The sequence below is a fragment of the Schistocerca serialis genome, chromosome 6, assembly GCF_023864345.2.
Source record: "Schistocerca serialis cubense isolate TAMUIC-IGC-003099 chromosome 6, iqSchSeri2.2, whole genome shotgun sequence".
Classification (NCBI taxonomy): Eukaryota; Metazoa; Arthropoda; class Insecta; order Orthoptera; family Acrididae; genus Schistocerca; species Schistocerca serialis.
Genome location: NC_064643.1, coordinates 20701317 through 20715294, shown reverse-complemented (window position 1 = coordinate 20715294; position 13978 = coordinate 20701317). Strand labels below are relative to the sequence as shown.

General features: G+C 35.8%; 2 protein-coding genes across 2 annotated transcripts in view; both read left to right on the top strand.

Moving 5' to 3' along the window:
* The window catches only part of LOC126484637 (molybdenum cofactor biosynthesis protein 1-like), a 336598-nt gene that overhangs the window by 157528 nt on the left and 165092 nt on the right, over window positions 1–13978 (top strand). The window lies entirely within an intron of this gene.
* LOC126484638 (molybdenum cofactor biosynthesis protein 1-like) overlaps window positions 1–13978 on the top strand; it is a 94388-nt gene that overhangs the window by 48872 nt on the left and 31538 nt on the right. The window contains exon 5 of the mRNA XM_050108230.1: window positions 6862–6919. Coding sequence (XP_049964187.1) covers window positions 6862–6917 — 56 coding nt within the window. The 3' untranslated portion in view covers window positions 6918–6919. The remainder of the gene's footprint in view (window positions 1–6861; window positions 6920–13978) is intronic.

The following is a 13978-nucleotide window of genomic DNA, read 5'->3' as shown; positions in this document are numbered from 1 at the left end:
AATGCAAAGCATTTATTAATAAAGTTACCTCCTCTTTTGAAAATTGTTTTCCCCTAAAGGTAACTCAGATCACACAGAAGTCAAAAGATAAACCATGGATTATACAAGGAATAAAGATATCATGTGGGGCAAAAAGGAGACTGTATCTACTATCTAGGAACGTTTCTGATATTAGAATTGTAATGCATTACAAAGAATACTGCAAAATATTGAATTAAGTAATCCAGAAATCGAAGTAGCTTTATTAAGAGAAAATGATAATTGTATCGGGCAACAAAATAAGAACTGTTTCAGATATAGTGAAGACAGAGAGAAGTGGGGCCAAAAAGGAAGTGGAACAGATAGCTCTAAAAGTAAATGAGACTTTGGTAACAAGTGCATGTAGTGTTGTAAATCTCTTAAGCAAGACTTAATTTTTGTTACTGACGGCTCGGGGTTATCAGGTTCGGTGAATGGTGCAATGGAGTATCTGGGACCAGTCTTTGAAGAACATCGTGTAGAACCTATTCGAGGAACTTTGAATTCCAACCATTGCTTCTCAGTATACTTACTCCTTAATGAAATTTGTTGCAAGTTATATATCTATATTTCCAACAAGTAGCTCAATACATATTATCAATACTAGGAATAAGAAAAATCTACATAAAGACCTAAAATCACTTATGTTGGTCCAAAAGGGGGTCCAATATTCAGGAACACACATTTTCAATAAATTACCAGCAACCATTAAAAACTTGGTTTCAGATAAAGCACAGTTTAAACAAAGTTTGAATGACTTTTTGATAGGCAATGCCTTCTACTCTATAGATGAATATCCTAACAGAGACTGTTAGGCCAGCTTAAGTAAAAATATGTTAGATATAAGTTTTGACAGCACTTGGTTGCAACAGTCAAAATTAGGTATTTTGTGTATGATAAATTTATTAATAGTGCATAACAATGTTTCATTCTGACAGCGTATTAATTCTGTAAATATTAGCTTTTCCAGTTTATTGTATTGTATTCACCTATTTTGACAATCTCATGACAAATGATCAGGGTAGTATTCATTATATTAAAATGTTTTGTGTTATACATTCTGACATGTTCCACACCCTCGAGAATCATCTCATTTTTTCGGTGTATGTAATGAAAACTGAATCAAATCAAATCCAATCACCATCTCTCATCATGTAATAACTTCACTTCTTCTTCTTCCCTTGTCGTCTCCTGTTTTTCCAGTACTCGTCCATCTCCTCCTCATGTTTTTCCCCCTTTATTCTATTTGTGTTGTTCTCAATCCCCTATTTCTTCTGCATTGAAAGCCTTTTATTTTTATTTACTTATTTTTTTTATTGAGGTGAGTCTCTACGGACTGCGTGGTAACAACCGACTTCACTCTAGTGTCCAGGTCTTGTTCTTGCTCCAGCTTTGACTTCCTGCCAGTATCTTCTGAGCCCCTGCAAGAAGTGCCTTTTTATGCTCTTCAGATAATGGTCCTCACTGTCTTTCGGATGTTGATGCCATGTTAAAACCTTGGTAGTTGGTCACCAATCTTCTAAATTTGTTCCTTTCAGGAATTTCTCTCTGAGATACCAATCTGCTTAAGATCTTTTTCACATTCTTTGAACCATCTCGGCCTCGTTTTCTTAGATGGGATGAAACTCCATATTCTTTTTGTTAGTCGATCACCATCCATTTTCATGAGATACCATAAAATAACAATCATTTCTTCGTAATGGATGCTGTGATAGGTTCTGTCTTGCTGCACGAGTCCTCATTTGCTCTCATTCGCCATTGTCCATCGACCCATCTATTACCTTAGGATTTTCCTTAATATCCTACACTCACGCTTTTCCAGCCGCTCAGCTTACCTTGTCTATTCGTGGTCAAAGATTTGGATGCTTATAAGCCCTCAGGTTTTATAATGTTGGAACTTGGCCCATATACTCATAGACTTTTTGTTATAAGTATTCTTTGTCAGTTGGTATGCTTGGTCTAACTTCCTCATCCCGACAATTGCTTCTTCTTTTAATCCATTCTCCAGGTGGATGTCTTCACCGAGATACCTGAAATTCTTAACTCATCCAATTTTTTCCCAGGTTGGTTATCATCCATTCAGGTCCATCACAGATGTTCGTCATATGTTTTGTCTTTTGAATAGAGATCTGGAGTCTAACTTTTTTCAGCAATTTCTGACAGCCTATTTATCTTGTTGACTGCTGACTCTATGTTGTTAGCAAAAATGGCTAGGTCAGCCGCAAAATCTAAGCAGCCAATGCACACCCCTTTGTTCTTAGGACCATGTCTGAACCACTCTTCATTTGTTTCTCCTTGGGCTAATAACTTTCTCCACTCTTGAATGACCTTTTCCAAGACACAATTGAAAAGGTTCAGATACCTCACCCATAAATTTAATTTTTGACACTGTGTTAGTAAGAGTTTGTTTGATCAGCTTTCTTGATGTATTATCCACCCCAAACTTTTCCAAAATATTCATTACTGCCTGTCAGTCGATGGAGTCATATACTTTCTGAAAATCAACAAATATGACCACATAGTTATTTTTCCAATTTTTTTTGTACCTGATCATGTTCTTCAAGTTAAAGATCTGTTCTGCGCAAGAATCGCCCTTTCGGAAACCAGCTTGATAGTCCCCAATCAGTTGGTTACAATGATCTTCTATTCTATTCTGTATCACTTTGGAGAGAATCTTATATGGAACAGATACTAATGAGGTACCCTTATAGTTATTGACATTCTATTTATCACCTTTTTTGTGTATACGATGGATTAAAGCTGACTGCCATTCAGTTGGTATCATTCCAGCTCTCCAGATCTCCTCAAAAAGTTGGACTAGTATATCTAGAGTTTCATTATTTGCCAGCTTCAGTAGTTCCACCACTATTGAATCCTCTCCAGCTGCCTTATTATTCTTAAAGTTGTTGATGATCTCTTTGGTCTCCTCTTTACTAGATGGAGATGAGGGGTAGTTTGTGGATTGGGGCACATACAGGGAATCTTTCTTTCGGTTCATCACAATTAAGTAGGTTTTCAAAGTAACGAGACATTATCTTGCAGTTCTCTTTGTTGGTCAGGCCGAGTGTGGTGTGCGTACTGTAAGACCTTCAGTACACACACCATCAGATTATTTGACTTGTTGCTCTAACGAAGTAAGCGAGTGTCAGCAATATGTCTCGTGGTCTTATCATGGCATGTTTATCTTCTGCCATTAGGTCAGACGATAGAAATGCCACTTGCACACTTAGAGTAGCAGATTGATGGTGACCAACTTTAAATAGAACTTGATTAATTTTCACACACATTTATTAAAATAATAACAAATATAAAAATTATTTAACTTGGTTCTGGATGCTATTTACAATTGACAATCTGAAGTTCCTTTGGTATTGGTACGTTAATCTTATTCTTACATATATCTCGGATACTTGACAAAAGTGTCTATACATTTATCTTCATGGCTATGTACAGGAATATGGTAATCTTATTAGGCGCAGACTGGATCTTGACTATGGACTGGCACAGACAATTGTAGAACTCGTACAGACTGGTACAGACTAATGCAGACTGGTACAGACTAATGCAGACTGGTGCAGACAAATGCAGACTGACTGATCGAAGGTCTTTACACCCGTTATAATACCTCGCACGTTCATGTATCACTGCGTGAGTGTGATGCGCGAGGAGAAAGTGTTCTATGTTAGCAGCAATCTCATTGGCTGCGTTACATATTAATACGCGGATCGGCGGAAGCAGAATTTGGTCCGTCTCTATGGCAGCGCCATCTCGTAGTGGGGAGATGGACGAGTGCTGCGCCTGCGCTGTTGTGCTTAGCGGGGCGCACTCTAGTGGGAAATTTGTGTACGCGCTGAATACGCGGAACTATGTACACAACACTGAGCTTTCCATTTTCGTCTCTAAAACAAAAACTAGGGGCTTGGTATCCTTTCAAATTCGATTTGAACGTCTGATAGAAGTCTCTGACATTGTTTATCTGGAAACGCTGATCGATCTGTTCTAACTGCTGTTTCTCATGCAGTAGAGTTCTGGCTGCATATTTTTGAACTTCATGGAATACATCAAAATCATCAGGTCTCCTGGTAGAGTTCCACTATTTCCATGCACTTGCTGTTTGGGCCACCACCTCACCACAAACCTCATTCCACCATGTATGATTCCTCTTTTTAGCTGTCAGGATTGTAGTATTAGCTGCTTGTTGGATCATGGAGGCAATGTCTGCACATTTATATGGGATTCAACTGTCAGTTACTGGTGGCATTGTTCCATTACGTTTTGATTGATTTTGAGCTTCGCAGTATCATATTTATGAAATTTATTTCCAGTTTTCACAGTCTTATTGAGAGGGATGAAATTAATTTTGATCTTGGAGAGGTATGATCCTTTTACATTCAGTATGTTATCTGTAAAAAGGTTTCTTTCTATTATTTCTGATTGTTTGATGTTGTTTCTTTCTTATTTCTGTAATCCATGCTATCATTGATTCCTTCTTCCAGAACTACTCATTCAGTAGAGGTCTCTAAAAAAAGATTAATCTTCTTTTAGCCATTACTTCTGATATTTTCTCAAAATTTTTGTATATCTCCTCATTACTTCTCATTTTCCAGCCATCTGTAGCTTGTATTGCAACCATTATTTTCTAATAATGCTCCTTTGTGGAACCTCTGTTCTGTCCAGCTTATAGTTCATCATTAGGCATCCTCATCCATGTAAACATCCTGGTCATACCACTGTGGGATAGTGTTTAAATTTGTTTTTTTTAGTTGTACATTTCTTGTTGTAAATATCCTTTGTCAAACGATTTGCTCTCTCCAGTTTGCTGACTCTTACATCTACTGTTAATTCTTCTAGTCCATTTTGTTGTACAGTTTGTCCAATATATTTAAATTTACTTACTAATGCTATTTTACATTTTTGTTTTTCTAAGAATGTTGATGCATTGTTTGAAATTGTCATCAATGTTGTTTTTTCGGCTGAAATTTTGGGACCAGCTCTCTATGCTATTTCTTCCAAAAGATTTCTTTTAATAACTGTCTGTCAGATTTTTTGAAAGTATATCAGAATCATCTGCAGAAGCCAGGCAGTTTACCTTAATTCCATTTGTTTTTCGTCCTAAAACTATTGGTTCAATTTTGTGATTTTTTTTTCTCCAAATTCCAATAACTTCCTATTTTTTCTAGAATGTAGTGTTACAGTAAAGGTGATAAACTGTCCCCTTGTCTAACACCAGTTTTTATTTCAAATGGTTGAGATACTTCTCCCATAAATTTAGCTTCAGTCACCCTATTTGCTAGTGTTTTGAGGATTATGTTTGCTTTAACACAAAATTCTTTGATGATTTTACCCATAATTTCTCTGCCTACCAAATCAAATGCTTTCTTGAAACCAATACGTGATACTATTATTGGTTTGGTGATTAACAGTCTGTGGAGAATTATCAATTTTCTAATAAACATCTGTTCTGTGCAGGGTCTTCCCTTTCTAGAGCTCCTTGAGATTCTCCCAGTTATTTGTCTAAAGTTTCTACAACTCTGTCCAGAGAATTTTTGATAATATTTTGTATACCACTGGCAGAAGTCAGGCATCTCTGCAATTGTTGACATTTTGTGTGTCCCCTTTTTTTCATAGCTGTGGATTAATGCTTTCAATAATCTCTTCAGCTTTCCAAATGTTCTCAAACAGCAGTTGTAGATCATTTGTGTGTTCTGACTATTTCAATAATTTTGCTGTAGTGGAGTCTTCATTTGTTGCTTTGAAGTTTTGGAATGATTTGATGGCTTCATGAATTTATTGTTCTGTTAGTGGAAAATCGTCCTCCAGATGTTGTGGGACTGCTATTATATATTGCTACAATGTGCTGTTATTGTTATTGTTGTTGTTGTTGTTGTTGTTTGGTTGCCTGTTCTTCAGCACTATCTTTCTGTTTCGTTTATCTATTTGCCGCCATTTTAACCCATTTACCGGTATTTTCAGCTTGTTCTTCACTTATTTGACCTTTTGGTGGCTCCTCTTGAAGAGATCTTATTTCTCAGCATTTAAAATTACATCATCTGCTGCTCTTTCGCATCTGAATTTCATCATGTCCAGTCTAGTTTTTTCATTCATTTAACCATCCATCTTCCATGACTCAAGATCCTAAATTATCATCCTTATTTCTTGAACAGTCTCATTTCTCTTTTTACATTTTCCAGATGAAGAAACTTTTGGTCCTCAAAGCTAAGATTAGTATCAGTTTTTTTATTTGTTTCTGCCTATGGCTGCTATATCTCTTTAGTTAGAATATTTTCTCTCTCTGTATTTGATTATAGTCTAAGTCTGAATATTTTTATAAGTACATTTATTGCTGTAGCAATGAGTAAAATAAATTGTATTGCACTGCCTGTAGCATGTAGCACCATTTTGACTGTTAGTCCTCTTGCTGTAGAAAAAGTAGCTTTGATGATTACTTAATGCAAGTATTTTGTAAGAGCTGTGGAATGGTTAGTATCTGTTTATATTTTTCTGATTAATTCAAGCTCGTCAATGCACATCCTGTGTTAAGGAAATATTTGCACTGAATTTACTGTGTGTTAAATATAAGCAGTGGATCCATTGGGGTAGTCTTTTTGGTAGAAATATATCAAGGCGAACAAAACAGGAGATGGTGAAGGAAGAGAGGGAAAAGATCAACATTTGCTTCTCATCAGCAATATAACTGGGTTGAAACATTCAGTGAAAATTATCTGTGACAGGAAGTTGTCAGAAATACATTTTTTGAAGAAACTTTATGTTTGTATAAGCATTTATTAAATTTAAAAATTGGATTTCATGTGTTAATACAAAAGGTAATGTTTTGCATTGCAGGCATACTGAACCTGTCAAAGATGAAGAATCGGCCAATGATTCTTATTGGAGGATAACAGTATGTATAACTTAAACTTGAGATTCTTGAAAATAAAGCTAGTCAGTATTTCTTAACAGTACTGATTTAAATACATCTAAAAGATCGCTGTTACCTAAATGAAAGTTGACGAGCAAAGTCTTAGTGGACATTTGTATAAATTTGTCATAGGTGTTATTTACAAGAAGAGTAAATAGTTTCAATAGGAATGTGGTGAGACATTTAACAAATGTGATGACCACACATTAATAGGACCTTGTAACACTACCATTATGATATTAGTATGCTTTTATGTAAATAACAGAAACCCTGTCTCTATGTTGCCACGTATAACCCTCTTACTAAAATTTAGTTTAGTTTCCAAATAAAATACACTGTGGACGGATAGTCCTGTTTATAGGAAAAGATAATCAATAGAGTTATCCTTCTTACAGGATTTACCGTGTGTTGTGTCTAATGGATAAGTAAATTGGACTATTCACTTCTTTTCCTAAGATCTTACCCAGTGGCTAGATAGAAACACAGTATGAATAATAATATACTGAAGCTAGGACAACTCATTTCCAAGTTCATTTAGTGGTTTAAAACATGTACTTAATGGTCACCAACCTATCCTGGCAATGAAATAGTGAAGTATTGGAGAAGCAGAAATGTGAATTTTGCCTACTTTCTTGCTACTGTTTAGTTTGGCTCCTCGAATAAATTACCCCACTTAAACAATTTTGGGCTACATCTTTATACATTATGATTTAAAAAAAGAAAAAGCCCAGTAGATAACTTCAAGGAAGGTAAAAAAAATTAGCCGGGGATGGGGGGAACAACCTTTAGAAAAGCACTTTCCATAATCAAGAAACTTAAATACTTAGACACTAAAGCACACACTTTTTAACTGAACATTTCACTTAAAGAAAACCTCTTTCTTGGTGGAATTTACTTTCAAAAGCTATTATTCTTTGAACTAATTCTGTATAGCCATCTAACAGGTTCTAGTAACTTGGCTTCACTCTGATTGAATTTTATGTAAGCAAACTATAACACTTTGCAATAGTTAAGAAAACATTTTTATTATTTACACTAAAGCAATTTAAATGGTGCCTCTGTATATTAACTTGGCACTTCACTCTGATTGAATTTTATGTAAGCAAACTATAACACTTTGCAATAGTTAAGAAAACATTTTTATTATTTACACTAAAGCAATTTAAATGGTTCCTCTTTATATTAACTTGGCACTTCATAAGTCAGTAAAACAGGACACTCGGATCAATCAAACACCAGGAAGGAACCCTATACAGATGTATGATTAGGATGAAATGACAGGGTGAGCCAGTTTCCGTAAATTTCAAGAATGATTATTAAATCACAGTTTAAATTAATGGTTCATACTGTACAAAGGTAAAAATAGAAAAAAATCTTATCTGGTGGCTATAGGCTTGGGTTTGGCGAACAGTTATGACGGCTACACTACCCACACTATGGCCTGCAAGTTTCTTGCTGTATGGGCTCAATTTCTCTTCTTGGCTTCATTCAGTTTTACATACAGTAGCTCAACAACTCGCAGCTATGCTGTAAGCTGTTTGCAGTCTTCAACCAAGGCATTTTTATGAAAATTTGCAGGCAAAGCTTCTGCTCCACAAAGGAGTTACCTCAATCACTGCTGCCTACAGACTGTGTGACTTACTTCCCACACTTGCTCAAGGTAGCACGCCAATTCGCCTTTCGCACCTTTTCCACTCCCCACAGCTATTTTCGTTTCAAACAAAAGCACACTGGCTTTTACATAACACCTATTTCTTACATTGTTCCTAAGCATGACCATTTCTTAAATTGTCAAATTTACATCAACATGAACAATTTATACACACAAATATTTTTAAATACAAAATGTTATCAAAACATTATTTAGACCCTTGGTATCCTTTGTAGAGGACTTGGGCAGGTTTGTCCCATCCTAGTACACATTATTTTGTTACCTCCCTTCAGATATTCCATTTAGCTACATCTACAATAATTCCCAATGTTCTGCCTTTTGAGGTGTCCAGTGCGGGTTGTTTTTATTTTTTATTTGATATGCGTATTCCATAGATCCGTACATGCGAGTGATTCGCCTGGATGTGGAACATGTCAATACAATTGTACAAATACAATTAATGCTACAGAATAGTAATATAATTCAATGATATAGATATTACAAGCTGTCATTAAACTAGTATAGCAATTCTCAACATAACATTATAACTATAACATTAACACTATAACATTAACATAATATTGTATCATCCATCTAATAACTAAGAGACTAAATACATCTATTATTAAGGGAGGGCATTACTTCTGGAAAAGAATTCATCTAACGAGTACAGTGGATGGTCGAGCAGGTATTTTTTTAACATACCTTTGAACAGCGTTTCATTTTCTATTGTACATTTAATATAATTAGGCAATGCATTAAAAGTCTTTATAGCCGCATACTTTACTCCCTTCTGTACAAGTGTTAAATTTTTTAGTTCAACATGTAGATCATCTTTACCTCTAGTACTGTAGTTATAGTATGAACAATTTGTTTCATACTGAGCATAGTCTTTATTAACTGCATTCATCAGAGAGTATATGTACTGACATGTTGTCGTCAGAATACCTAACTGTATAAAAAGTTTTCTACATGAGGTTCGTGGAGGAACCCCACACATGATTCTGACTGCTCTCTTCTGAGCATTTAAGATTTTTTTTGAGGCTGGTGAATTACCCCAGAATATTATTCCGTAACTCATTAATGAGTGAAAGTACCCAAAGTAAGACGATTTTAAAATGTTGATGTCCCCAAAATGAGTAATTATTCTTAGAGCAAAAGTTGCTGATGAAAGCCTTTTTAGAGTAAGGGACACTTGCTGTTCCCAGTTGAGCCTACTGTCAATGTGAACCCCCAGGAATTTAGTGGATTGCACCTGTTCTAGTTCCTGGTTGTCATGAGCAATTACTATACTTTCTAGAGTTTTATTTTTATGTGGAACTGTATAAAAATAGTTTTTTTAATATTAACTGAAAGAGAATTAATTGAAAACCAAGCTGTAACTTCTCTGAGTATATCATTAACATCAGTCTCCATATCAGCAGTAGACTGACCATCAACGACAATGCTTGTATCATCAGCAAACATTGTGAATTCACAATTTTTACTAATGGACAGGGGTAAATCATTAACATATATTAAAAACAGCAAGGGTCCAAGGACAGATCCCTGGGGAACTCCATGCTGAATTTTGCCCCATTCAGAATCCACTAGATTAGGAGATCCTTTGTTGCAGCCATGTAGAACCACCTTTTGTTTCCTGTCTTGAAGATATGATTTTAGCCAGTTACCTATAGGCCCTTTGATTCCGTAATGATAGACCTTCTCCAAGAGTATCTTGTGGTTTACACAATCAAAGGCCTTGGAAATATCACAGAAGACACTAACTGGTGACTTCGTACTATTAATAGACTCCAAGACATCATTTGTGAGTGAATATATGGCACACTCTGTGGAAACCCCTTTTTGAAAACCAAACTGTCTGTGGTTAATAATATTAAGTTTATCAAGATGTGCCACAATCCTGTTATACACTGCCTTTTCAAGAACCTTTGAGAATGTTGTTAAGAGAGAGACAGGACGATAATTTTTTACATCTGTAGCATCGCCAGACTTGAAAAGAGGTCTCACAGTGGCATATTTCATTCTCTCTGGAACAACTCCCTCATAAAGAGACATGTTGCAAATGTGAGCAAGTACTACACTTACATCATTACTGCAGGCTTTCAACAGTTTATTAGAGATGTTATCTATACCTGAAGATCCTTTACTTTTCAATGAGTGAATTATTTTTTTTATTTCATTAACAGTTATGGGTGTTACATTTATATCATTAAAACATTGTGGGAGGTTAAGTTTCAGAATATCTAAAGCTTCTCTTAGGTCACCACTGAACCTATTTGAGAGGTGACACTTAGAAAGTGGTTGTTAAATGTGTCTGCTATCTGTTTACTATCAGTTATTTCCAAATCGTTAATTTTTAGGACAGCAGATTTTTCATTGTCAGATGGTGAAGTACCTGTTTCCCTCTTTATTACATTCCAAATTGTTCTGATTTTATTGTTTGAACAGTTAATTTTAGATTGCATGCACATACTTTTAGATTTTTTAATGACTTTAGTTAAGATTTTGCAGTATGTCCTATAATATTTCATCTGCAGGGGATTATTGGATTGTCTAGATATTATATACAGTTCCCTTTTTCTCTGGCATGATATTTTTATGCCCTTGGTGAGCCATGGTTTTTTGCTTGATTGCCTGTTCTGTAGTCTACAGACCTTTTTTGGAAAGACATTTTCAAATATATCTGATAATTCATCAGTAAATAAATTATATTTTGTATTAACATCATTTGCAAGATAAACATACCTCCAGTCAGTCTCCCGAATGCATAATTTGAATTTTTGGATATTTTCCTCATTCATGTTTCTAATGGTTTTCCACTGTGCACTAGCTTTGTTCTGATTTGTATTAAAGTTGTCAATTGTGAGTATTTGCCCATCATGATCAGAGAGTCCATTTATGACTTTTTCAACTTTGATGTGATTAGTTTTACTCATATCTACAAAGATATTGTCTATTAGAGTGCTGGAAGTGGCAGTAGTTCTTGTGGGAAAACTGACAGTGGAGACAAGGTTGTAGGTATGCATTAAGTTTGCAAACTCTGTCTTAGAAGATGAGCTTCCTAGGAAATCTATATTAAAATCTCCAGTCACTATAATGTCCCTATTTTTTCTTGTGAGATACAATAGCACAGAATCTAATTGTTTCATGAATACTTTAAAATTACCAGATGGAGCCCTGTATACTGCTACGATTACCAGTTTCTTGTTACCTTCTACTATTTCTGTGACACATGCCTCAAAGTCTTTCTCTACACAATATTTCTCTACATTTATTGTATCAAAGGACAGGCTGTTTTTCACATAAATAACTGCCCCACCTTTGCACATATGCTTTCTACAAAATGAGGTAGCTAAACCATAATTTGGTATATTGAGCATTTCAATGCCAAAAGTGATATGGTGTTCTGTCAGACAGAGAATATGAGCACAATTTGCGCCTGTTGGTTCATCAATATTTACAATAAATTGGTCTAACTTACAGAGCAGGCTTTGAATATTTTGGTGAAAAATTTTGAGCTCATTTTTAATTACATGATTAGTTGTGGTGTTAACATTGCTAGGACTGAGTTTTATTACTTTTGACATACCAGTATTACAGGAACAGTTTTCTGCAGGGAAGAGGGAGCTGTTGTGCTGGTAACACCCACATTTGTTGTTATTAACTACATTACTTACATTCTGATTGGAACCTTCCCCCTTCTGCCCCAGTACCATAAAAAATCCCCATTTGCAGCTGAGGACTTTCTTGATCTCAGGCACATCCTATGTGGAGCAGCTGCAGTCACTACTGTGCTCCTTTTTGCCATAGAGGGTGGATCTCCTGTTGGTGAGGTTTCTACACTGTCGGCTTGTACACTTGATCCTGTGGGGGTTGGTGTTGCTGTTTCTGCTATTGATGACTGTTCTTCCTCCTTAAATGCTGCTGCTTCACAAGTTGGCGGTGGACTAACGTTTCCCACTTGAGTTGTAACTGCTGGTGCTGTCTTGCTTTTGTATAAAAGACCTGTTTGTGTTGATTCACATGCAGGTGCTGCTGCATATGAAGTCTTCCCTTCAGCTGTTCCATTAGGTTTGAAGGAGTATTTTGACGACACTGTATGTATTTCTTCCAATGGTACAGTTTCAATGGGCACAGGTGCTTTTAGAATGATTGGAGGAGTGGTGTTTTCAAATAGTTTGAATGTTTCTGCTAATAATGCTTTAGCGAGTACACGTTTTCCTAGCCAGTTCCTGTGCATTCCATGCCGAGTAAAATGGTTTCTCTCTTTGGAATTACTGTCCAAAAACTTCACGTCCTTGAATGCTTTGCATACCTTTTGAAACATTTTGTTTGTGAATTTGATTTCATTATTTACACATGAACTGTTTATTAGGTCATGTCTATATGGGATGCTAACGATGATTGTTTTTCTTGGCGAGATTCTTTCCAGTGCATTTCGCAATGCTGTGATTGCATTTTTCGACTCATTTTTATAAACATCGTTAGCTCCAGCAATAATTACACAAACATCGTTTGGTTGAGGGCTTAAATCTTTAATTATTTGCTGGAAAGGAGCCCCGGGTTTTACTGTGGCAGTAACGGAAAATTTAGATTGCATATTCGTAAGAATAGTGGCTAAATCTCGTCCATGGCTGTCTGCAAAGATATAAACTTTTGGTTTTGTCTCGTCTTCTCTCAATAATTTCATTTGTCGGTGTTTCTCTTGTGCAATGGGCGCAAACGAGTTTTTCGTAACTATAGCAGATATTGGAGCACTTTGAATTTCAGTAACGGTTTCTTTGAGAGTGTTGTAGTTTTCACTTTGTACATTTTTCACAAAAGGATTAAAATCGACATTCAAAGAATTAATTAACGATTCGATGTCATTCATATATTTTTTAGCTATTGCGAGTTCTTCTTTCAGCACATCAGAGATGAGTTCTTCAGTACCAGCATTATATATCTTGACTGCACTTTTTCGACCACTGCACTTAACAAAGCCACATACACAATTCGGATTTATCACTTTTCTGTTGTTCATACACGATAGATGGATCCATATATGTGAAAAAGAGCACAAACAAATACCGCTATGAATACTGTTTTGGCAGACTATGCACTTTAAACTAAATGTAATACGATTTTCTACGGCACGATTTACTACTGCTTGCATACTCGACGCCACTTCCTGGGTGTATTGTATCGAGTTAGCTTTTTCAAATTTCCATGTGGGTTTATCAATGTATTTTGTAACTGATATTTCAGCACCAATGATAACTTTTGTGAGCCAATGTACACTCCTTGAAAAATGTTTCAGTACTACTATTGAGTGATTCAGTGGTAATTTGTTCTCATCAGTGGAAAAGATGGATGGGTAAGGTTTTGTATCAGTTTCCATCTGCCTG